Source organism: Astatotilapia calliptera, chromosome 9 (assembly GCF_900246225.1).
Source record: "Astatotilapia calliptera chromosome 9, fAstCal1.2, whole genome shotgun sequence".
NCBI classification, from domain to species: Eukaryota; Metazoa; Chordata; class Actinopteri; order Cichliformes; family Cichlidae; genus Astatotilapia; species Astatotilapia calliptera.
Window position 1 is genome coordinate 35,340,116 of NC_039310.1, and position 24,782 is coordinate 35,364,897.

Below are 24,782 nucleotides of genomic sequence, written 5' to 3' on the forward strand. Positions count from 1 at the left end.
TCCCGACAGTGTCAGGGAAAACTTTTGCATTGCTGTCAGGCTGGAAACTTACTTCAGAGAACATCTGTCAGGTAGACATTCAGATAAGTTGAAACAGTTAAAGGCAGCACAGATAGTTAATCTCTTTGAAAGGTTTCCTTTTATTTGACATGCACAGCAACATCTTAGTGCCAGACAAATGTCTTTTTACAGCAGGTGATAAATGCAGGGATTCTGAATTGATATTGGACATTAATTATGTCACAATTACTTAATTGCACTTGTACAGCACTGGGTGACTAATGGGTTCACGCTCATAAAGTAAGTCAGTTTGGATAAAATATTTCAAAATATCTGAAAGATGGGGTGAACCCAGACCTAGATTTTTCTTAATATGTGAACAAGGACAGCACATTCAGTTGACCAAGAGTCAGTGCAGAGATGTATTGTCCTGAAAACAAATAAAAAAGATGCATAAAAAGATTTTTGTCATTTCTTTTATTCTCCCAAACAAAGTCAAAGAAGATGGTTCTGTTTTCTGTGATCAGTCTTTGGATTGTGATGCTGTCTTCTTACGATGTTACACAGTTTATATAAAGCCAAACATGCATGCAATTCTCTAATCCTGATGAAATTCTGTAGCAGTACATGTTCACATCTGTGGCTTTGTTCAAAGTGTTTTTGTACATTTAAAAAAAAGAATCCTTTGAAATGCATTATTGGTTCTACATAAATATAATATATGAGCTCATATTTACAATACCAGAGACCATGGGAAGTCCTTGTATTCTGCAAGAAGTAGCAGTGAAAGCCAAAATAACCATTAGTGATATATATATATATTTATAATAGTCACAATGTTTACCTTGTGAGATTTGTCAGTGCCATATAACAACGTTTTTTTACATATCTGTTTAAAGTGGCTGTTTGCACATTATTTTTATTCCTATTTATTCTATTTATCCCCTTCGTATATTTTATTTATATTGTCTCTGTATTTATATATATGTGTGTGTGTGTATAACTCTGTAACTTCTGTCGGTGCTGTGCTTTTTTGGAAATCGAATTTCCCAGAGGAACCCACCCGAGGGATTAATAAAGTTCTATCTTATCTTATCTTATCTTATTATTGAAACTGCAGACATTAAGGTGCTATTCATCATATCTCAATGTGCCAAGAACACAAAATCTGAAATCCTTTTAAAATTATTTATTTATTTTTACATAGTTCAGTGTGGAGGGAAAGGTGTCTGTAAGAACTGGTATTACCAATCAAGCTAGACTGACTCATGTACAGATGAGGACAAAATTATTAGGCTAACTATGAAATTTTACGTTTTTGTCAAAATGTCTCCATTTGCAAGTGATTTTCCACATAATATTTCTAAAAATGCTAGTTTTCTTAGCATAACAATAACAGAATTATTTTAAAAATAGAGAAATGACATGGTTCAGTATTATTAGTCCTCTGAAACACTGGCCTTTTGAATTTAGCCATAGCAGAAACCCCTGCTGTATAATTGTGCTTTCACTGTGTAATACTTCAAGCTCGTAAAGTCAAGTTAAAACTGTAAGTTAACTTTCAATTTAAAATGTTGGCAAGGGTTTGACATGTCAAGTGACAAAACCTCATGCCAAAACCAGACAAATCAGTTTAGACATGAGAAAAAAAGAATCGTTGATATGCGCTAAGAAGGAGATGGATACACAAAGTTATCACAGCATTTCCAAGTGTCAAGAACTGAAGTGATGAGTATCACTGATAAATTCAAAGAATGCCACAGAGTACAGAACAAGCTTGGAAGAGAGAGGATGTGAATAACTGGTAAAGAACTACCTCTAGAAGACCAAAGTGATTGTTACCGAGTGGCCTCAGTTTACTTTCTGTAAACTGAAGGTGCAGATTAATACCAAAGACCCATCAAATTTGGAGTTTGGGAGATTCACCAAAGGACTATGGGTGGAACTGCTCAGCAGACCTGTGAAACCCTTTAAAATTACAATAACTGACTGAAGAATGAAACAAAAAGGGTCCACCATTGACTATTAGCCTCAGAAGGGCTCGTAAGTTTGACCTTGGTAGTGTTTGGTTTTGGGTAAATAACTTTGTTTCTGTGTGCAAAGTACAGTAATGTAGAAACTAGGATGTTTGGAAAAGCTGTGTAAAAAAATTCCTCTTTTTAAAAACACCTGTGGCTCTGCTTTCTGTGATTAGTATTCGGACTTGTGATGACGCAGAATCGAACTGGTCTGATTTGACCAGATGTCTAATCTAGATAGACTGATGCTTCAGTGGTGCTTTTCTATCCCAACTGAGCTCTCACGGCACATTATTCAATTCTTTTAAAAACTTTCTGTCAAGATTATTCTTTAACAGATTCTGGCAATTTGGCTTCAACATGCTACACAAACCAAGATGCTCAAGGTCTAATCAGCAAACAGACTAGGGCAGCTGGGAGTTAAATCACCAACCTTCCAATTGGTCAACCCAATGAGCCACAGCCACTCCAAGTTTACAGCACCTTGTAGTCTCAAACAACCTCCCATTCAGGCAGTAAAGAGCCCCAAACTTGGCTTCCAAGATCTGACATAGAGGCGTGCTCAGAGTAGTATGGCTGTAAGGCATATGGTGGCTTCTGATCAGAAATTGAGCATTCAGTCTGTTGTGGCTTGTCACACATGCTGTTGACCTCTTACATCCACAAGCAAGGGAGTGCTTTCAATAGATCATCACCAGAGAGCGATAAGACGAACCCAAACACTGTCTGCCAGCAAACAGGGAGACTCTAAGACTCTGCACTTAAGATAAGATGAGACTACACAGAATTAACGGTGGATAGACTCAAAGTAAATTATAATGTCACCATTGAACTACTGATTGACAACACCTGAAGAAGAAGGTTATAATGTGAACAGAAGGAACCTTATGTAAAGCTCTATTCAGAACCATGATTAAATTGTTGACTCAGTTCTGTGGCTATTTAATAGGTAACTTTAGCTGTTGCCTTGAAAGCTGAAGCTAATTTTGCTAGCATGCAGGTGTGTAATGTATTTTACCATGATTGTGTTATATGTGGGCTTTGCCTGGGAAAACAGCTGCATAGTTTCTTATCTTATTGGGAAAATATGAAATTTAAAGAACTGTTCAGTATGTGTAAATTCACAGTTAATTTGGATTATAAAGTGCTTCACCCTTAGTGGTTTTCCTCAGTTAGCCAAAGAAGAATAAAGATTGATAAAGATAATGTCAAAATCAAAAAACTGAAGTAGGCTGATTTCATAGACTTCATTATCAGTAGTTAAAGATGTTATTGCAGAAAGCTTTGATCAATCAGAACAGAATATTGCAAATGATGATAAAGATACTAATTTTTAGGTCTTCCTAATGTCAGTGCTGCAAAGCTTGAGCTCCAAAAGAAAATGTTTCATATGGTATGTCTTTTCAACTCCTGCGCCTGGGTAAAAACCTTACAGTTGTCAAAATCTACTCATCCTAATCTGTGGCTTTCCTATTTACAGAGGATAAGACTGATCACACTGTCAGACTTATTGCTAATTTATATCTGATGATTATACTGTGTGTGGATGTTAAACAGTTCAAACGAGGCAAGAGGAATGAAGGCAGTCAGGAACAGTTTATTAGCTTTAACTTTAGAAACCATCAGAAGAAAAGCCGCACGAGACGCTGTGTGAATGTTTATCCTTTCATTTTTCGTTCCATCGCTTCTGTTTGGTTTGGTTTAAACAAAAAAGAGCTGAGCACCAAAAGAGGTGAGGTTTCAAAAAAGACTGTGGCTTGAGTTAAAATTTTACATTTTGAAAACTTGATTTTCTGGGTTGGTGTTTAATGCTTGGCCCTGCCACATGCCAGAGTGTCCTTGGCTGTGAATTTCAAGTGTCTCTGGATGGCTGGTAACAACATGCCATGATTTATCTACTGTGTATGAGAACAGGTGAATATGAAATGCATTGTAAACATTTTTTTAGAACTGTGTAAAGGTCAAAAGTCACTTTATAAACATAGCTCTGCTAGAAGCAAGTGGTGTTATTATTAGTGTGTGCTCAAATATGGGACTTTGCAGGAGTGCTGGACTTTTTCATATTTTAAGTAGCCAGTTATCAGACATTTTTAATCTACTGGCCCCCATATTTCACATATTTTAATTTTGATCATAAGAAAGGCCAGTGAAAATTTCCAGGTTTTATCTTTAATAGTTTTTGAGATATTCATGTTTAAACACTGCTTCAGGTTTCAGTGTGTGAAAAATGGCTTGAAACGTCATAAAATTATTTGAAGTATATGAAGCTAAAATTTCATAGCAATCATTTTATGTCCACACTTTGTGACATAGATTTTTATGCAGAGATGGATGAGCTAAAAGCCCATGTTTATTTGAAATTAATTGAAGCTAGTCTTTCAGCACTGATACGTTTCCCGATGTGCAAGTTGCCAATTCCATAGTGCCATACTATCAGAGACGCAGAGTCTTAAACGAACCCCTGATAAAAAGTTGGGTGATCACTGTACTTATTAGTTTGAAGGATGCAGTGTCCACGTGTTCAGCAGAGGTGAGTGGATGACAAAGGCAGAATGATGAAAAACAGGGCTGAGACAAGACAGACAGGACATGGAAATTTGCTGATGAGTGGTTAGGCTGGTAGCTAATATTGGACATTAAGTAATAATTCTAGAAAGCGGAACAATGAGAATATGGATATCCCCAACAAGGGATACAAATTAAAACAAGGAAGAAGTGATTTTACATTACATAGTTACAGAATTCAACTTTGAGTCTATTATCCCTACAGGAGATTCCACGATCAAATATTGGAGAAGTCATTAAATCATTCTTCATCCACCATGTTTCCTGAACACAGCAGCCTCCCTGGTATGGCAGAGCAGAGCCTTTTTCTTCTGCTCACAGTCTGACTTGATCTTCCTCAGGTGACATATATAGACTGCACACGCAGCCCATATAACCACCGTTATAGTGGTTTGTAAAAAGCAGGGGCTGAAATTGATGACTTGAACCAGTCCCAACATTGAGGCTGAGGACAATTAATCGTGCCTCGTCGTTAAAGACATCTTCTTGTTACAATAGAGCATGCCAAGTCTATCTGTGAAGTCACAATGTAGGAGCCGTGCATACATGCAGGCAGAGAAAGCTATGGCTCCTAATTCTTCTCATTAATCACCTGTCTACTGCACATCCTCTAGAGAAAAGCGCCCTGGTTCCTCTGAGGTAATTACAGCACTTGAAGGAACGCTCTCTGCAGCAAATGCTTATAAGTAGCCATCTTATCCCTCAGTCCTCCTGCCCTTCATTTTTTGTCTGAACCGTGGAGCCAATAGCTTCTATGTCCTCTGGAGAAACTCATTCTGTATTGTGCAGCTCTTGCTCCTCCTCAGCTTTGTAGTCAGCAGGCTTTTCTTTTTTTATTTGCTTCTTTTTTTTTCCAGGCACGCATCCATTTGGCATCCGATGTGGGATAAATAAATTATAGCCTCTAAAATCAATGCTCAGTCCATGATGTAGGCTGTAGGCTTAGTGCTTGCCACCATGCTAGAATTATGCTCAAACAGAGGCATTTTGTAAGCCCAGGAGCCACACTGCTGTTCACTGTTTTTTGTGCCATTGTGAAAAGTTATTCTCGGCTGTCTGACATTTTATTATTCGTCATAAGTTTTCCTAGGCGGTATTACTTTTCACTGCAGAAGCTGATAGAGGTTTTGAGGTGTGATTTGTCTCAGGAAGCTGTTCATTTGTTACACAGCATCCTCGTTTGAACCGCTTTTCTTTTCTTTTCCCACTAAATTCACATCTGGAGCATCTGGAAGCTCTCTTTAATTTCTCCACAGAAGCACTCAGAAAATCTAAAAATAAATCAGAAACCGTGGCAAGAGTGGCATTTACTTTTAAAGACAGAACAGTAGCGATGCAGTCACTCAGTCCGTACGCTGTGTGTTGATGTGGTTTTGAAAGATTTATAGCCTTCGGTGCATAGATCATGCCATCTCTCAAGGTTGTCGTAGGACTGTCAGAGTTGGTTTTAGGGTTTCTGACACTGGACTCGCATAAAATGTATCTCTAAACATGTCCTGAAAGTGGCAGGTTTCTATACTTTGCTCATGCTCCCTTTCTCTTTCTCTGCATTTCCAGATGGAGATGATACAAGAGCCCGATCCTGATGACGAGGGGACGAAAATAAGTGTAAGTACAAGAACACATCACGTAGGCCATTGCTTCTCGGCCATGTGCCGTCGTGACCAAAGTTGGCAGTGTTTCATTCCGAGCAAACACAACAGCAGCTGATTTTCTCGAATAATACACCTTCAACCAGAGAAAGGAGCTAATCAGTGAAATCAGTGGCAGTGTATTATTACTGTCAAAGTGGTTCCCTCCCTGCGCTCATGCTCCACCAACTATTCCGCCCCTTTTCCTGACACTCTGTATGCGCCTTCTGTGCCCAGTGCACCACACAGCCTTCCTCTAAATGACCTCATTGGAGCCCTCAGACACTCAGGCAGGCATGTGTAATGGAAAGTGACAGATTTACGATCAAGCGAAGTTTGTAGATGCTGGTTTCTTAGAAATTGGGTCAGTGATTTTCTGTGTTATACACGGTCCTTGCCTGTATGACAGTCTTCTAGCAGAAGACGAGTATTTAAATATTCTTTCATTTCAGTAATTAATGTGTTATTATTAAAGGGAACTTATTATGTCTCTTCTTACATTCTGTCATATACATACTCTGAAGTATGTGTGTGCTCTTATGTGTAGTGGTTAATACTTATGGTAGAAGTTGGCAAAGTGTCAAATTATGGGGTCATTTTATGTGAAAGTGAGTCAAAAGCTCAGGCATCCAAGTGGCCTGTTTAAGAAGCAGCCAATCAGAGAAAAAGGTACTCAAATTATGAGTCTCAAATTGAGAACTGGAATACAAAAAAAGTCTCAAACAAGAAGGTTGAGCCAGTATAACTACACAGAGAATCTGTGACCCGAACATGTTATGTTTCCCCATACAGTGTCAGTGTTAGTAAGTATATTTGAAGTTTTGTTAATGTCTGCTGACTGCATGCAAGTATACATTTGCGTCCTGTGAAAAGGTGTCATGGCCGACAATTTTGATTGTTAATATTTAGCGCAGGCACAGCTTCTGAAGCAAAACTGCCACAATAACATTTCTAAAATACCCAATTAAGCTGATTGTAGCATAAGACTGAGTTTGTGTCATTCTTAAAATAAAACAGCAACACAAAAACAGCGATACCATCCTGTTCATCCCTGTACTGGGACTGAAGCATAGAAATGTAGCAACAGATGTAGCAGTGTTGTTCTTTTTTCTGTTGCAGTGCTTTTAGAACAGATTGGTTGTAGGGATGGCATTTAGTCTTTGATTTACCTTTTTGTTAGCACTGAAGTAAAAATGTCATCTTTTTCCCAGAGGCTATTTTCCATTGTGACGTTCTCCCTAAAGCCAACAAAGAAACATACTCTATCCCATCTATACAAATGATGTCCAGTCCCATAATGAACTTGACAGTGTTTTTTTTTTCTTTGTGATAATGTCATGTGAATCAGAAGATGGAAAATTTACATGTGCCTGCACAAAGCTCTACGCTTTTACCAGCATATAAAACCGCTTCTCTTAGATGCCACCAAAATTGTTTTTCATCAACATAAAAACGTTTTTCATTAAACTCAGTCTGCAAAATCACAAAATGTTCATACCGAAAGTGTGTGTACTCGTCCATGTTAACCATGAATTGAAACACGGACCACAGTATACTGATGTTTTCAATATTTAACCAAGAAAAAAGCTTTTACCTTAATCCTAATCTGAAGTGCTTTTTTGTCTTGATTGAGAGAACATAGCGATATGTCTGTCCTTTAAAAGTATATAAAAATTATACGTCAGTATAAGGAGAAAGAGGGTTGTGAAATGAGCCGAGCAAGAATCTGCTTGTCATGTGTGCCACCCATACGACTAGTTGAACTGCCGTGATTAACGCGCTTGGCTGACTTTGCTGCCCTGCTCTCAGAGCCGTACAGAATCACTCCTTCACCCCTTATTAACAAATGCACATTTGTGGGTTTTAGAGTGGTTCGTAGACTTGACAGATGTTTTCGTCCTTGGCGCTTAATTATTTACCATCAACCTTAGGAAAATGGATGGTCGTGAAATAAAGCGTACTGTCAAACAAATCAGTTTGTTTGACAGAATGGGTACAAAAATAAACTATATAAAAAAAGTACAGTTTATTAGAATAAATGACACTGAATTTGTGATTTTATTTTTTTAATCTTATTATTTCCACATTCGAAAAGTAAAATTAGGATATGTTCATGTCAAATTTTGGGGAAAACCCAGAGTGTGAGAGTTATGTGTTGTGCAAGCAACTTGTGGTATTCATCATGCCATCAAATGTTGTGACAGTCTTTTTTAATTACTCTAACAGACTGTGAAAGTCCAGGGCAATGACATCTCACACAAGCTGCAGATCTCCAGAGTCAGCAAGAACGATGAAGGTCTATACGAGTGCCGTGTGACACGAGCTAACTACGGAGAGATTGTGGAGTACAAGGCCCAAGCCTGGTTGAAGGTCAACGCCACGTCCAGGCCCCAACGACCACTGCCACCTCCTGAGAAGAACTCCCTACGGCACCTGAAAAACAAGAAGCCAAGAAAGTCCAGCTCATCACTGGGGCAGGACATGAGTTCAGACCAGAGGGTGGTCTCAACTTCCACCTCTCACACATCCTCCAATACAGCTAAACACAACCCCGGCTCAGGTAAGGCCCACAGGGAGCGTTACATAAAAAACTGTGGAACACACAAAAAACCCTCCCATCACTTATGTTTTCACTACCACCATGAAATCCTGATTTGCAATGCTCTTGACACATTTGTGAGTCACCTACTTTGCTTAAAAAGTCTGCTTGGTTAAAATTCAAGATTACCAAGGATAGAACTTAGAATGAGGTTATTCAGCAACTGAGCTTACAATCGACTTCAGTTTTAAGAACTAACGTGCTCTCAGTGAAGTAGGAAAAACACCAGCACAGCTGTAATAGCTCAACATGACTACTAAAACTACATGACTTAAAATACTGTATGTGTGCCAACTAAAAATACACCATTGATTACTATGAGCCTTTTCACAAAGCTGCTAGCTTCCCCTGAAGGCTAAAGACTGACAACATTTGCAGCATTAACGCCTGCTTGAGAAATCCAAATTCATCTAAGCAAATATTTAGCATTATGTGTCTACTTTGGTGAATTCAGAGGAAGCAATTAAAGCTTCTCTTTTGCTCCACAAAAGTGACATGATTGGTTTGAATGAACTGAATTGGTAGATACTAAGCTAATGAATTGACTAGCATAATAGCTAATTATTAGCAAAACTTTGTGCAAAAGGCCATGGCAAAGTAAAAAGAAGAAGAGAAAAACATACACAAACTCACTGTACTGCAGGAGACCAGTGTTTTAAATTTTCATATTTTTAGTAAGCACGTATTGAAGCAGAGTGTGATTTATTTAATCTCATGTAGCATGTTATATTTGTCTTTTCTCAGTAGCCAGCTACAAGTCAATCACCTCCCTCTAACATCCCCAAAATGTTGCTTTAGGCTTTTAACTAATTCTAGGAGATAAGAACACTTTCTACTCTTGCATTCTTTTCAGTGAACACCTGTAAGTTTTCAAAATCATTTAAAGACTTTACTGTTAATGTCTAAGGCACTATATAACCCAGCTCGCAGCTGTGTTTAAGAAATGTTCATAAGCAGCCTAAAGTCTCCAGGCAGGACTCCTTGGGGGTCTCCACCTCCCCACACACACACCTTCTTACAGAGTGTCTCCTCGCTGTAGGCTCCAAGCTGCAGGCTCTGTGACTACACAGCTTAGTGTCACAGGCCAGCCAAAGCTGTATTGAATTCTTTTACAGATTTATTATAGTCACTGCAATATCAGTTAATTGTTATAATCATTCCAACATATAGCATTTCATGTTTTTTTACATCCTCACCAGCCCATAGCGATATAAAACACAAACACAGAGACAACATTAGGGCTAATTCACAACATATAGTTTCACCATAATTAATTTTTTACCCACAAAAAGATTCGCCATTGAACTGCATAATGCTGGATATTTTAAAAGACGCTTAAATGTTATTATAATGCTACATAAACCAGCTCGAAATTACAATTACTTTCATTTAGGTGTAATATAATATTATGGCTAAGAATATCAACTCTACCTCTTTTCTTTAAGTATAGTGACGCTGAAAATCTTTGTGTACCATGTCATGCCTAAACATCTGCATTGAGCTCCCGGAGAATAGTGATGTTGAGGTCAGCTGAGTTTCCACTGAAGCAGTTAGACAAAAGTGAAGAAAACCCAAGTGAGAGTAAGAGATAACACACAGCAGCCAATCACAGCCAATAGAATTTCTCTTCAGTCACCTCTGTTGCTGAAATTTTATAGATTGTAAATAATTTACACTTCTGAGTAAGGGTTGATAAAAGTCAGCCAGATATTTCATCCAGCATATCCCATTAGACATGCCAACCACGGGTGAACCTAATCAAAAGAAGATTTCTGGCTCTGTCGATCAGCTGGACACCAGCCGCCAACCATGACATGTTAGTGAGAGGGAGAGAAGGTAGGCGACCCAAAAATCAGTCTCTCATAGCGTATCACTATATATAACCACCTATATAGTGGTCTGCCTGTTTGTTGCTGACCAAAAGAGGATGGTTACCTGAGCAAACCTACCTGTTAAGTTGCTTTGAGTGTCTTTTTAGGGTTTTTTCTGGTAGAGTTTACTTAAAAAAGGCTTTAACAAAATGATTGTGATATTAAATCAGCATATTTTGCACGGGTGTTGATTTATCATTTTCACTTCAGTGTGTACAATCGAGGAAACTCATACGTCACCATTGAAACCGCAGGCGCCTCTGTAGTAACCTCCTCTCAATTTTCCCTCATGTGGTTTTATATAAATTTTCTCTCTCTCTTTTTTTGACTATCCGACTATGTTATAATTGCGCTGCTCCTCATCTCTAAATGCCAATCATTTCTCCACTGGGCAGACATTTCAAACACAAAGTGGACCCTGCTCTGGGCTCAGATAGCCCTCTGCACCGTGTAGCGAAACACAGAAAGATATTACTTGCCACTGAATAGAGGTAAAAAGTTGAATAATCCCCAGGGCTGCAGAGCCTGAGATTATGAGGCAGCCAAATTATGCTGACAACTGTGTTGCAGTGAGTCCTCTGTGTGGTGTGTCTGACACTGATAAATGCCTCTCTGTGGCTGCTCAGGCAGCCTTAGCCCCCTTCTCTGAGCGGCAGAGAGGTGGTACAGCTGAGGGCGACAGAGTTCTATTACAGCCACGCTCAGGTTTGAGGCAGATGAGCCACAATAGGCAAATGGGCTGAGATGAAATTAAACCTGGGAGAGTGCAGATATTTTCCTTTTCCGCATTGCTGCATCTGTAAACAATGAGGCGCTTTCCAGATGGGAGAATGGGACTGAGGCTGGTGGAGCGGCTGCAGTAGCAGAGTGGTTTGTTCACAGCTACTCCCCACCAGTGTGTCAGCTGTTGTTAGATCACAACTCGGCCTCCATCGTTCCTGGCAGTGTTGTTCTGTCAAAGCTCAGAGGTGACCGGAGCAGGGGAAAAAAAGGAAAGAAAAATGTCCCCCAAGCCAGACTTGTCCCTCTGCCCCTGAGGCCAGCCTTGTTCCCGCACGGAGGTAAAAACAAATATGGACTCAGTTTGATTGCATAAGCATTCATCCAAAAAAAAGAGAAAAAAAAATCACTGACCTTGTTTTAAAGAACTACCATATTTTTTTAAACTGCCTCAACTGCGTATGTCTAAGGAAAGAACACCAGTGAGTCATCATTCCAGTAGGTGGTTGGGAACAGCACGACTGCTGTTCGTGGCTGCATTTCTATTGCTCAGGCACTCACATGCAATGGCAGTGTGTCGCTTCAGGTTCATTAATCTAATGTGGGTTCTTCCTTACTTGTCTTGTGGGTGCATCTAAATCTGTCTGCTATGTGTGAATGCTCAGCAGGAGGCAAAGCCCGGTCCTGAGCACCACTGAAAATTCACGGTGGATGAATGTAAACGTATTTGTTTTAAATGATACTTCAGCTGTGGCATTTTCAATTTTCAGCTACAGCTTTGTTATTTTCTGCATTGAAAGGGCTTATACTGACATCTACTGATTTGTTAAAACCAAAGTAAGGGTGCTGGGTGGGATGTGATCGTACATGCATATATTAGGATTGCAAGTGGTCCATAAAGGACAGCTATACTGGCCTCAGTCTGGATCAAACCTGATGGACTACACACAGCCCAGTTTTCTAGTTAAAGCCGTTGCTTCAGTGCAGAAATGTTTCTTGCAGTGTGTGTTCCTCAGTACCAAGTTTGTTTCCACATACTTGCTGGTTCCTACTTGAATCTGGAGCCCAGTCTTCTGAGGATGGACTTATATCTGAAGTTGAAATGAAGGATTTTCAACTGGAGCACTTGTTCCTGTTGGAGCACAGTGACACAACAGTCCAAGATGGCAACAGTGCACCAACAACATTAGCAAACTAAAACTTTCATTCTGTATTACTACTGTTACAATGTGACTCATTAAACAAGCCACACCTACAACAATGACTGGGTTCTATTCATGAGTTTGGTTGCTTCCTTTTTTTGTGCAGTGCAACAAAGTAGTCACCCCAAGAGTGATGTCACTCTCAACTGGAACAGCCAGATAAATGAAATGCATCAACAGCACACAGTGTATATGGAAACTGCATGGATGAGGATAGTTCACAAACGAATGCCGTTGTTGTCTGTGTAACTCAAACTTAACATATTCACACATTTCATAATGATCATCACAGGGTTTAAAATTTATCAGTTTTCAAGGTTTTATTTGGTACCTGGTGCGCCTTTACTATACTACAGAATTAACAGAGGGTGAAGGATGGTCACAGATGGCACAGAGTGGTGAATCCTTCCAGACATTTGCTTGTTACATCCAGAAAAATATGATCATGAATACGAATGAATATGAATATGGCCATTCTTTCCTTTGAGGTAAATTGTTGCCTCACCTTTCCGGTAATTTTCATCTTCATTTCTGTTTACAATTAAAAGCCTTTACATTCTATTGTTTCTTTGAAGTTACACGTTCTTAAGGCATTTCTTGTGGTACCAAATTGTTAGTAATAAATAACTGTATCCGTGCTTTCTTTGAAACTCCAAAGTGTAACTGTACCAAGTTTGATCCAGTCCTGGGTGTTGTTGCCAGTTTTTTCTTTTTTTAATAATAAAAAGCACATAATACACCTAATAGTCTACGCTCCTTTAAAATTCTCTGGCAAGATGCTCAGCTATAAAAGGCCCATTACTGTCAAATTATCATCAAAGGTTATACAACCTGTATTGATGTGGAAGAAGGTGGTAAAGAACTGTACACCAGTATATTAACTTAAATATCACTGATTAAGCAACTGTTCAGTAGAAGTCTCTTAAAGACATTATAGATGTATACATTAGTCTTACTGCTCACAGAAGAAAAAACCCACATAGATTGTGTTATTTATTAATTAATTGAATTTTAGTAGATTTCCAGAATCAGTTGGGACTTTTGGTAAAAACTGCCAGCAAAATCCCGTTGGCGTCGGCACTTTGGTCCATTTATAACAAACGTGTGCTGAGGAAGGCTCGTGTTATTAGTAATTGTTTTAACCATCCACTTCGCAGTGAGTTTGACTTGTTGCCCTTTGGCCGTCGTTTTAGAGTACCTGTGAGGAAGTCCAAAAGTCCATTCATCCCTGCTGCAACCCGTCTCCTTAATGGCAAATAACTGTCTTGTGGCTTTTTATTATAGTTTTGTTTACTCTTATTGTTGCCCTGCTGCTAAACTAATTTCCCTTTGTGGGACAATAAAGTATTTGAATGGAATTGAAAACTGATAATTTAAATATTTCTAGAGTAGGCTTAACATCATTCTTCCTGATGTCCAAGAACAACATCGATATGCTGGTCCAGTGGTTGTTATTGGGACCTGACGTCTCCAAAAATGTTGGAGTAGTTTTGCCATTAGGCTCTTGACAACCAGATATTTGAAGATTATGCCACTACATTCATGCCTTAAAGAAAAAGGTGTGTTTGGTGACACTGAAACAGTCGGATTTCAAAATGTTACTTGCTTTGCTTCATCATTTCTGCACGAGGTTTAATTCAAAATACATTCAGGGATACCCGACTGTCGGTCAACATCACTATTCATGATGTACTGAAGCACAGGGACCATGAATATAAATAAATATGCTTTTTTAAATAAGTTAATTATGAGTTAATGATACGTGTTACTTAATTATGCATTTAATAAATTATTTCCACTTTTATTTAATTAATGACACCTTTAATTCTTTACTTATTTGATGATGTATTTATGCATATCAATTTTGTACTTTTAGCCCTCCATAAACCAATCAACTCTTTGAATTTATTTAAAAGATTACAAGATTTCAAAAAATAGTTTAGAATGATTGTAAAGACACAATTTGAGCAAAAGCCATATTACGGTTATGAGAAAACATCAAACTTTTAGAAAATAAAACTACTTTGTAAAACAAGTAACATTTGTAAAACCACTGTTTTTGATGAACAGTGGTTCTTCATCCACTGACTGAGAGGCTACATCAAGGCCCAGAAGAAATAATAAAACATTTGATAAACTGGACGTAAGGAATAATAATAATGGATTGGATTTATATAGCGCTTTTCAAGGCACCCAAAGCGCTTTACAATGCCACTATTCATTCACTCTCACATTCATACACTGGTGGAGGCAAGCTACAGTTGTAGCCACAGCTGCCCTGGGGCAGACTGACAGAAGCGAGGCTGCCATATCGCGCCATCGGCCCCTCTGGCCAAGACCAGTAGGGTAAAGTGTCTTACCCAGGGACACAACGACCAGGACAGAGAGCCCTGGGATCGAACCGGCGACCTTCCGGTTACAGATGCGATTCCCAACCCCCTGAGCCACGGTCGCCTGTTAGCAAATTCCACACATTTTGAATGAAAAATGATTTGTAAGTATTTATTTGTATTGATTTGATTTGATTTGATTTGATATACCTTTATTAGTCCCACAAGGGGAAATTTCATAAGGCTGCCGACCTATTGCACGCAATGGCGGCGCCATCTTACCCTCCGACCATACATACATTACACAAACATCACATTGGGGAGACAGGTCAGAGAGGTATAACAATGGAACATGCACCACATGAGGAAGGATAAGGAGAAAAAAATAACTCCTCCCAGACTGAGCTCCAACAGGGAGATCAGTTTGAGAACAGAAAAAAACACCTCTGCACATGAAAAAACTCTTAATACACCAAAGAAACACATGACAAGCAACAGGGGTGAGTAAAGGGTGAGAGACAGCTGATTTAGACAGTACATCCGGGGGTGCGTGCGCTGGTCTCCTTGATCCACCGTCAGCATCGGAAGGGAATAAGCGTCGAAGGCGTTTGGAAAGGGAGGGGGGGATGAGTGTGTGCATATCAGTGTATATGTATGTGTGTGTGTGTCCAGAGTTCAGCTGAGACAGTGTCCTTCACCCTGCCAGGCTAAGTAAACAGTCTTCCAGCCAACCCAGGTGGCCTTGTAGGGAATGGGAAGGAACAGACTCAACACAGTCGTTATCAGGGTGTTGTTGTTCAGCTCCAGCCTTGCGACCGCAGCTGGCACCAAAGGGGTCTCCGCATAAGTGATGGTGGTTTTTACTTTAGTGCGAACAGTTCATTTGAATTTCAAAGCAGTTCTACAGTCCAACACTGGTCTCTCAATCTCCCGTTGGATAGCCGCAAGCTTCGCCATACTTGCGTTCTGTGATGTTGTCATTTCTTGTGCTCAAGGAGCCGATTCTGAGAACTCACGGCAATGTGCCTCCCCGAGATGTCATCCAATTTGCGCCCAGAGATGTTATTCCGAGCAAGCCCTTCCGAGATGTATCCAGTATCCATGTATCCTGAGTATTCACAGCAGCCATAGCCTCTCCAAGATCTTATCCGTGCTGACTCAATGAGCCCATTTTGAGAAACTCACGCCTCTCCCATCGTTCCAATCCCAGCGGGCAGCCTTGTGGGGGTTTGAACAGCCGGTTCTGCTTTCTTAATTCTTCAATAAGTCAGGACCAAGCCAGCTCCGATCAGCCAGAACCCTGTTACCATGGTTCCTGTTACCATGGTTCCGAATGCACTCGCTCCCGCTGCTGAACCAGCACCACTGATACTCTCTGAGCATGATGTGAGGAAAGCTCTGAGGGCAACAAACTGCAGGAAGGCAGCGGGACCAGATAGCATACCGGGACGTGTGCTAAGAGTATGTGCAGATCAGCTGACCACAGTTTTCACCAGCATCTTCAATGCCTCTCTGGCCCAGCAGGTAGTCCCCACCTGCTTTAAAACATCAGTGATTGTTCCGATCCCGAAGAACACTCGCCCAGCCAGTCTAAATGATTATCGCCCAGTAGCCCTAACATCTGTAGTGATGAAGGGTTTTGAGAGGCTCATGAAACCCTTCATCAGTTCCTTCCTCCCTCCTGACTTCGACTCACTGCAGTTTGCATATCGGACAAATAGATCTACCGGAGACGCTGTAGCACAGGTCCTGCATACCACACTGAGCCATCTAGATGAGGGATGTGGAAATTATGTGAGAATGCTGTTCATAGATTACAGCTCAGCTTTCAACACCATAGTGCCCCACACCCTCTCGGGTAACCTCCAAGATCTGGGATTTAGTACATCTTTGTGCAGGTGGATTTATAGCTTCCTGACCGCGAGGCCACAGTCAGTGAGAATAGGGGATGTGTACTCCCATACACTCTCACTGAACATAGGGGCTCCCCAGGGATGTGTACTGAGCCCCCTTCTCTACTCCCTTTACACCGCGGACTGCACGGCCAGACACCCCACTAATTCCATTGTGAAGTTTGCTGACGACACAGTGGTGGTGGGACTCATCTCCAGGAATGACGAGAGGGCCTACCGGAGTGAGGTGGATGGACTAGCAAAGTGGTGTGAGGCAAATCACCTCTCCTTGAACATCAGCAAAACAAAGGAGATGGTGATCGACTTTAGAAGACAGAGAGGTGATAAAACTCACACCCCAATTCAGATCAATGGAACCCCCGTGGAGAGAGTCTCCAACTTCAAATACCTCGGTGTCCACATCAACGAGGACCTCACTTGGAGTACACATACGGAATTCCTTATTAGTAAAGGCAGACAGCGCCTCTATCACCTGAGGCGTCTAAAGAGGTTTAAGATCTCCAAGAATATACAGAGGAGATTCTACACTGGTGGCATTGAGAGCATTTTGTGCAACAACATCATGGTGTGGTACGGGAACTGCACAGTACAGCAACAGAAAGCCCTGCAGAGGGTTGTGCGCACAGCTGAACGCACTATGGGAACACCTCTACCAGCACTGCAGGACATCTACGCTGAAAGGTGCAGATCCCGGGCCATCAGGATCACTAGGGACTCCAGCCATCCCGCCCATAAACTGTTCAGGCTGCTGAGGTCAGGGAAACGCCTCTGTAGCCTGAAAACAAGAACAGAAAGGTTCAGGAGGAGTTTCTACCCACAAACAGTGAGACTCCTCAACCAAAAACGCAAACCGGATAATATGCTGGACAATCTCACACATAGTACATAATTCGCACTTTACTTTCTTCTTTCCTGAACCTTATCTTATCTTATCATATTATATACATTTGTACTTATGTAAATATGTATATTTTTATAGTTTTTCAAATCATTACAGTGCAATACTTTGCACGATTATGGATATACTTATAATCACAAACACATGGCTGTTACACCTGTTACACTTTTTTATATATATTATACAGGATATTATACACTTTTACATTTTTATATATGATTCTTACTCCTTAGTTTAGGTAAAAGTTTTTCTAGTATGTTTCTCACAGTCGGGGGGAGTATTTTTTAGCCAGGAAAAACATTTCACTGTATGTTGTACTAGCTATAACTACATGTGACAAATAAATAAAGAATGAGAATGAATGAATAGGTAGATATCTTCAGCACTCAGGCTCACCCGAGCCCAAACTTCTCGTTGAGAAAGGGGTGTCAATTGCATTTAGGGACCAGTTGATCCAATCCATATTTCTTCTTTTAGGTTTTAGAGAACAGACTGTGAGAGAGTGTTCCAGGGAAAAGTAATACAAAAAACACGAGACTAGACAAGACACCGATTAACACTGACAAATACTGTGAAAGGTGTCAAATTTAGATGGGCATCAGATTTGGATTAGTCATTTCCTTTTTTTTTTTTTTTTTCCTTTTTTTTTTAAAATGACATCAGAAACAGCAGTATGCGACATTACGTGATGGCAGAGCTTCAGTTCATCCTTTGTCATTTTTTTTTTTTTTTTTTTTTAATAAATAGGACAGGGGGAATGAATGAGAGAAAGAGGGGGAGAGAAAGAAAGAAAACCAAAGGGGAGAAGAGACGGTGAGAAGGGGGGGGAAGAGAGAGAAAAAAAAAAAAGAACTCCTGGGTCACCTGTATGGAGAAAAAAAAAAAACAAACAAAAAAACAAACAGAGGAGACAGCAAACAACAAAGAGCAACATAATAATAGAGAAAACAAAGCACCATCACAATAAACTAGCTAGTCATAGATATCAATATTTACTAAGTAATAAACGATATTGTGCAGCACGCAAGATAGACAGCGCACAGTGTGCTTTGAGGCAGCAGCCAAGAAAGCTTTAGTCCGCGTCTGTGAATACCCATGTGTGCATACCTGTGTGGATCAGCATGCTTGCATTCCAAAGGTTTCTCCATGTAATGATCTGCTAGGGAGTGTGGGGGGGCCACAGCCCCGTCCTCCAGGGTGTGAAGCGGGTATGGAGGAGATCAAAACTCCAGACATCCAGAGGCCCCCAGAACACAAGAGACCAAGGAAGACCAACAGAGGGGCAGCCGCGCCACTGTCCCAGTAAGAGCTGAGGAGAGTCCCAGATGAGGGCTCGCCCAGCAGCCGCGGAGCAGAAGTCAGGGGGAGTTGCAGTGACGCGCCCGTGAGCTCCGCCGGCCCCCAGCTGCGCCTGAGTGACCGAGCCCTAGGCCGAGAGGCCGGGGGCACCCCACCTCCAAAGGGGCCCGAGCGAGCCCCAGGCCCCAGGCCCCGACAAGCGGCCGCCAAGGAGTGAGCCGGTGTGTACCCGGACGCCCATCCCCAGACACAAAGAACCACCAACACACCGACACCTGAGAGAGTCCGCCACCGGCAGGGGAAGTGGTGGTGGGTGGAGATAGGCCTCCAAACCTTGGAGGGCCTGAGGTGTCCCCAGAGAGGTGGCGTCTGATACCCAACCTGACATATAGACACAGACATACAGGCACACACAGACACAAACATCCATTCCCACCCTCATGCTCTCATATGCACTCACTCCACACTCAACCAACGTGGAGACAGACATAAAGAGACGCTGTACACACAATCACACTCCCCAAGCGTACTCTACAAACCGGGTCTAGGTACCCTTGCCCCTGGAGGGGGGAATTGCACCCAGACCCAGGTGGATTAGTCATTTCCACAAGGCATATAACAGGAACAATGCTGCTAGAAGCTTAGACCAAGTATGTTTGGGTAAGAACCCATCAGAATAAAATATCCCCACGCCCTCATTAGCTGTTTATTCCCCTTTTCAGTGGCTAAATGGTTAAAGAAACACTTGTAGTGTGTGGTCATCCTGGTGTGGTCGTTTTAGATGTTGTGGATGGTCATTTAGAAGCTTTATTCCTTAGACTGTGTTACCACATTTAGACTCATCACAGCTGAACAATCAAGCTGCATTTTAATGGCATTTACACAGTCATGTTAGCTAAGAATCTAACTATGGCTTGGGCAGTCTATGAGTCAGTTAGAGAGTCTATCAGTCAACAAGCAAATCAGAAAGCAAGTTATATACTGGAGCCCACGGACAAATAAGCAAGCGAGTCAAAGAGACGGTCAGCCAGCAAGGGATCAGCAGCAATAGATAGAACTGGCATGAAGCCAGTTTGAGCTCCCTGTGGAGGTGCTGTGGTGAATCACCTCCCTGCCTCACTGAACCTGGCTGCTTCACTGGCCTGGAATCAATATTTCACATCACTGTTTCACCGAGCCAAAAACATTTTGGCAAAATGAGAAGTGTTGTGTTAGGTTAAGTAGGACAAAATGAAAAGTATTCAATATGGGTCTATTCTATCTCAGCATGCACCAAGAAACCAGCAAAAAGGTCTCCGCAAGCTTAGATACTTTCACTCATTATGTTTCCACATGATTCATTCTGCAGTTACTTTGACTTTGGAGGATGGAAAAAGGGAAAACTCAAAGTGGCATCATGTATTGCTTTAAACACTATGTACAGAATTCAGACGACTCAAAATCTCCCCTGGAAACCTTTTTCTCCAAAGCTTCCCTCTTTAGATAGATGATTCCAAATGACATGTAAAGACACAGTGACCTTGTCAAGCAAACGATCACAGGAAGTGGAAGAAAGTGCTTTTAGCTACAGCGATGGTGAAATGAAATAATAAGCTAAAGCTCTTTTTGTGTATTCTCTCTATATATGTGTATGTTCAGTTGTGTTATTAGAGACTTCTTACATTTTCCCCTCTGCTCATCAATTAAAATGCACAGCAGAACACAAAACAACAACAATAATAATTCGCAAATGCTCTTCCTTTGTTGTTTTCTAAAAATAGCACAGGAGCACAGACTTTACCTTTAGTATGCTTGCTGGCAAGGTTAGTTTGAAAGTGAAAAACAGCTCACAAAAAAGCTGAAGGAATCTGTGAGGTTATGAGAATAATTGCTGCAGACGGTGTTGTTTTCCCGTACTATGTGGATTGCTTACATCATTTCAGGGTTAGGAATGGAACAAATGGAAACAATCCTGCACCCAGTGCATGCAAGAAGGTGACAGACTCATATGCAAGTACTGCAGATTTATACAGTCTTTCAAAGTGACTGGCACTGTTGGGAGGAGATAACTGTTGTACTTTAGATACAATTCCCTCACATATTACTGTTATCTGGGGATACAATGCCATTATGAAATGGAGGACAAGAGGGTGAGAAAATAAATCATCAAAAGCACATTAACAAGACACGTTAATTTGTATAGCTTCTTTGGACCATAAAACCCATGTAAAGATAAATGCACTAACGTTATGTCACTCGGTTAGTAGATCCCAGTGTAAAGGCTCAAAGTGCTACTATCTTGGTGTTTAGAAACTAAATGCTACACGTGAATAACGGACGGACAGTACATCCTCATATGATAGCAATTGTCCTTGACAAGGTATGCCCACATCATTTTTAACTCCGATCAGCATCATCATTTAGAAAACAAGAATCATGTTCTAAAATTACAGTTAAGATTTTACCTATTTCAGAATCAGAATCAGAATCAGAATCAGAATACTTTATTGATCCCTGGGGGAAATTATTTTTTGTTACAGTGCTCCATTTTAAACCAACATTAAGACAAGACAGACAATACGCTAACTAAGAATAGTACAATATATACATATATATACATACATACATACATACATAAGTCACTTATAAATAAATATTTGGAAAAGAAACATGTGTAGTTGTAGCAGCAAACAGTGTGTTAAGTGGATGCGTTGTACAGGGAGATGGCCACAGGCAGGAATGATTTCCTGTGTCGTTCAGTGGTGCTTTTCGGTAATCTCAGTCTCTCACTGAACGAGCTCCTGTGACTGACCAACATGTCATGGAGTGGGTGGGAGGTGTTATCCAATTTCACTGTTATTTTATAAAAAAGTGGTCTCACATATCTGATGTGTCCACACACCAGTGAACACACCAGAGAGCAACTTTCAGTTGGTTGCAGACTGGAACAGTGAGAGATTTAACTACCAACCTTCCAACTACTAGATAACTTGCTCTATCTAACGAGCTACAGCGAGCCACATTTGTACCTTTGTGACCCTCAAAGGATGACATGATTACATTTAGCTCTAATAATTTTGTCCCTGTCTGCCAACAGGGACAAAAATAGACTTTTACTAGATAAGTGGAAAAAAGGATGGATGGATATTTGCTTGGGTGTTATTACAGGTTTTCTTTTGACTTTTCCATTCCACCCATTTCTTATAATTCTGTCACAAAAAAATGACTTATTTATATCTCTGTGTTGTGTATTTTTTTTTACTGTTAAGCCATATTGCTCAGGGTTTTCTGTCCTGATGCTTGATTTCTTCAGTCTATCCATCCACGTTTTCCTTTTATAATCAAATCAAATCACTTTTATTGTCACATCACATGTGCAGGTACATTGGTACAGCACATGTGAGTGAAATTCTTGTGTGCGAGCTTCACAAGCAACAGAGTTGTGCAAAATACAATAATGTAAACAAGCAAAATACAAGAATGGCTACATCTGAAACTAATAAATATATGTACAATACATAATAGTATATGCATTTCTGGATGTGTATACTAAATATTTTTCTACGTGTGTGTGTGTGTGTGTGTGTGTGTGTGTGTGTGTACACATATTTTACAAATTAAATAGAGTAAACAATAAATAAAATATATAAAATAAAATATACAGAGTGAGACATGTGCAAAACAGTGGCGTTACTGTACAGTATGGAGTGCATAATGTTAAAGTTCCAGTAGTGAAGCTGAGGTGTCTATGACGTGTTCAGCAGTCTGATGGCCTGATGGAAAAAGCTGTCTCTCAGTCTGCTGGTACGGGACCGGATGCTGCAGAACCTCCTTCCTGATGGAAGCAGTCTGAACAGTTTATGGCTGGGGTGACTGGAGTCCTTGATGATCCTCCCCGCTTTCCTCAGGCAGCGCTTCCTGTAGATGTCTTGGAGGGAGGGAAGCTCACCTCCAATTATCCGTTCAGAGCACCGCACTACTCTCTGGAGAGCTTTGCGGTTGTAGGTGGTGCTGTTGCCATACCAGGTGGTGATGCATCCAGTGAGGATGCTCTCAATGGCACAGTGATAGAAGGTCCTGAGGATGCGGGGGCTCATGCCGAATCTTTTCAGTCTCCTGAGAAAGAAGAGGCGCTGCTGCGCCTTCTTCACTGTTTTGTTTGTGTGTACTGACCACGTAAGATCCTCAGCCAGGTGTACGCCAAGGAACCGGAAGCTGCTCACTCTCTCCACAGCAGCGCCGTTGATGGTGATGGGGGTGTGTACTTCTCTGCACCTCCGGAAGTCCACTATCAACTCCTTTGTCTTTGCGATGTTGAGGGTGAGATGGTTGTCTTGACACCAGTGGGTCAGGGCGCTGACCTCCTCCCTGTAAGCCGTCTCATCACCGTTAGTGATAAGACCCACCACTGTAGTGTCGTCCGCAAACTTCACAATGATGTTGGAGTTGTTAGTCGCCGTGCAGTCGTAGGTGTAGAGTGAGTACAGGAGAGGGCTCAGTACACACCCCTGTGGAGCACCAGTGTTCAGTGTGATGGGGGATGAGGTGATGCTGCCCAGTCTGACCACCTGGCGTCTGTCAGACAGGAAGCTAAGGATCCAGCTGCAGAGGGAGCTGCTCAGTCCTAGATCCTGCAGTTTCCTGTCCAGCTTCGAGGGAACGATGGTATTGAATGCTGAGCTGTAATCTACAAACAGCATCCTCACATACGTGTCTCTCTTCTCCAGGTGTGACAGGGCAGTGTGTAGTGTCAGGGCTATGGCATCATCAGTGGACCTGTTGTGGCGGTATGCGAACTGTAGAGGGTCCAGTGAGTCTGGTAGTGCAGAGCAGATGAAGTCCCTGACCAGCTTCTCGAAGCATTTGCTTACGATGGGGGTTAGGGCTACAGGTCGCCAGTCGTTCAATGAGGAGATGGTGGAGGATTTGGGTACAGGGATGACGGTGGCCATTTTGAAGCAGGCTGGGACTACAGACAGAGAGAGGGAAAGGTTGAAGATGTGCGTGAACACTCCAGCCAGCTGAGCCGCGCATGACTTGAGGACGCGGCCGGGAATCCCGTCCGGACCAGTAGCTTTGCGTGCGTTCACCTTCCTGAAGCACCTCCGCACATCCTCCTCAGACACAGTGTGCGCACTGACGTCATCCGTGGTGCGCACACTGTCCGGTCTCATGGTGTTATAAGTTATAAGTTATAAGTTTCCTATTTTACTTTTACTAGCTGTGGCTGTGGTGGCTGTGGCTCAGGTGGTAGAGCAGATCAGCTACTGATCGGAAGGTTGGTGGTTTGATCCTAGACTTCCCCAATCTGCATGTCAAGTGTCCTTGGGCAAGATACTAACCCCAAAACTGCCCTCCGATGCTTTCATCGGAGTGTGGCTGTGGGTGAATGTAGATTAGTTTGCACTTGTGTTTAGAAGTGAATGGGTGAATGACGCATGTTGTATAGAGCGCTTTGAGTACTCTGGGAGAGTAGAAAAGCGCTATATAAGAATCAGTCCATTTAGCTCTAAATTTTAGACACAGCCAACTAGGAGTACCGTCATCTTTTGCTACAGTATTTAAATCTTACTTACAATAAATAAATAAATGAATGAACATCCTCCAAGTAAAATAAAACATAATTTAAGCTTAATTTAACACTTACTTTGATTTTGTGCACATATACTGGAGCATGGGTAGAGAATGGACACAAACACAGGGAGAACATGGACTCAATCGGTAAATATACATGTGAACTGTCTAATTAAACTAAGC

At 41.3% G+C, this 24,782-nt stretch overlaps 1 protein-coding gene across 1 annotated transcript in view; it reads left to right on the forward strand.

Moving 5' to 3' along the window:
* Positions 1 to 24,782, forward strand: part of vstm2a (V-set and transmembrane domain containing 2A) — a 108,738-nt gene that overhangs the window by 73,879 nt on the left and 10,077 nt on the right. Inside the window, exons 3-4 of the mRNA XM_026180719.1 lie at positions 6,141 to 6,191; positions 8,441 to 8,774. Coding sequence (XP_026036504.1) covers positions 6,141 to 6,191; positions 8,441 to 8,774 — 385 coding nt within the window. The remainder of the gene's footprint in view (positions 1 to 6,140; positions 6,192 to 8,440; positions 8,775 to 24,782) is intronic.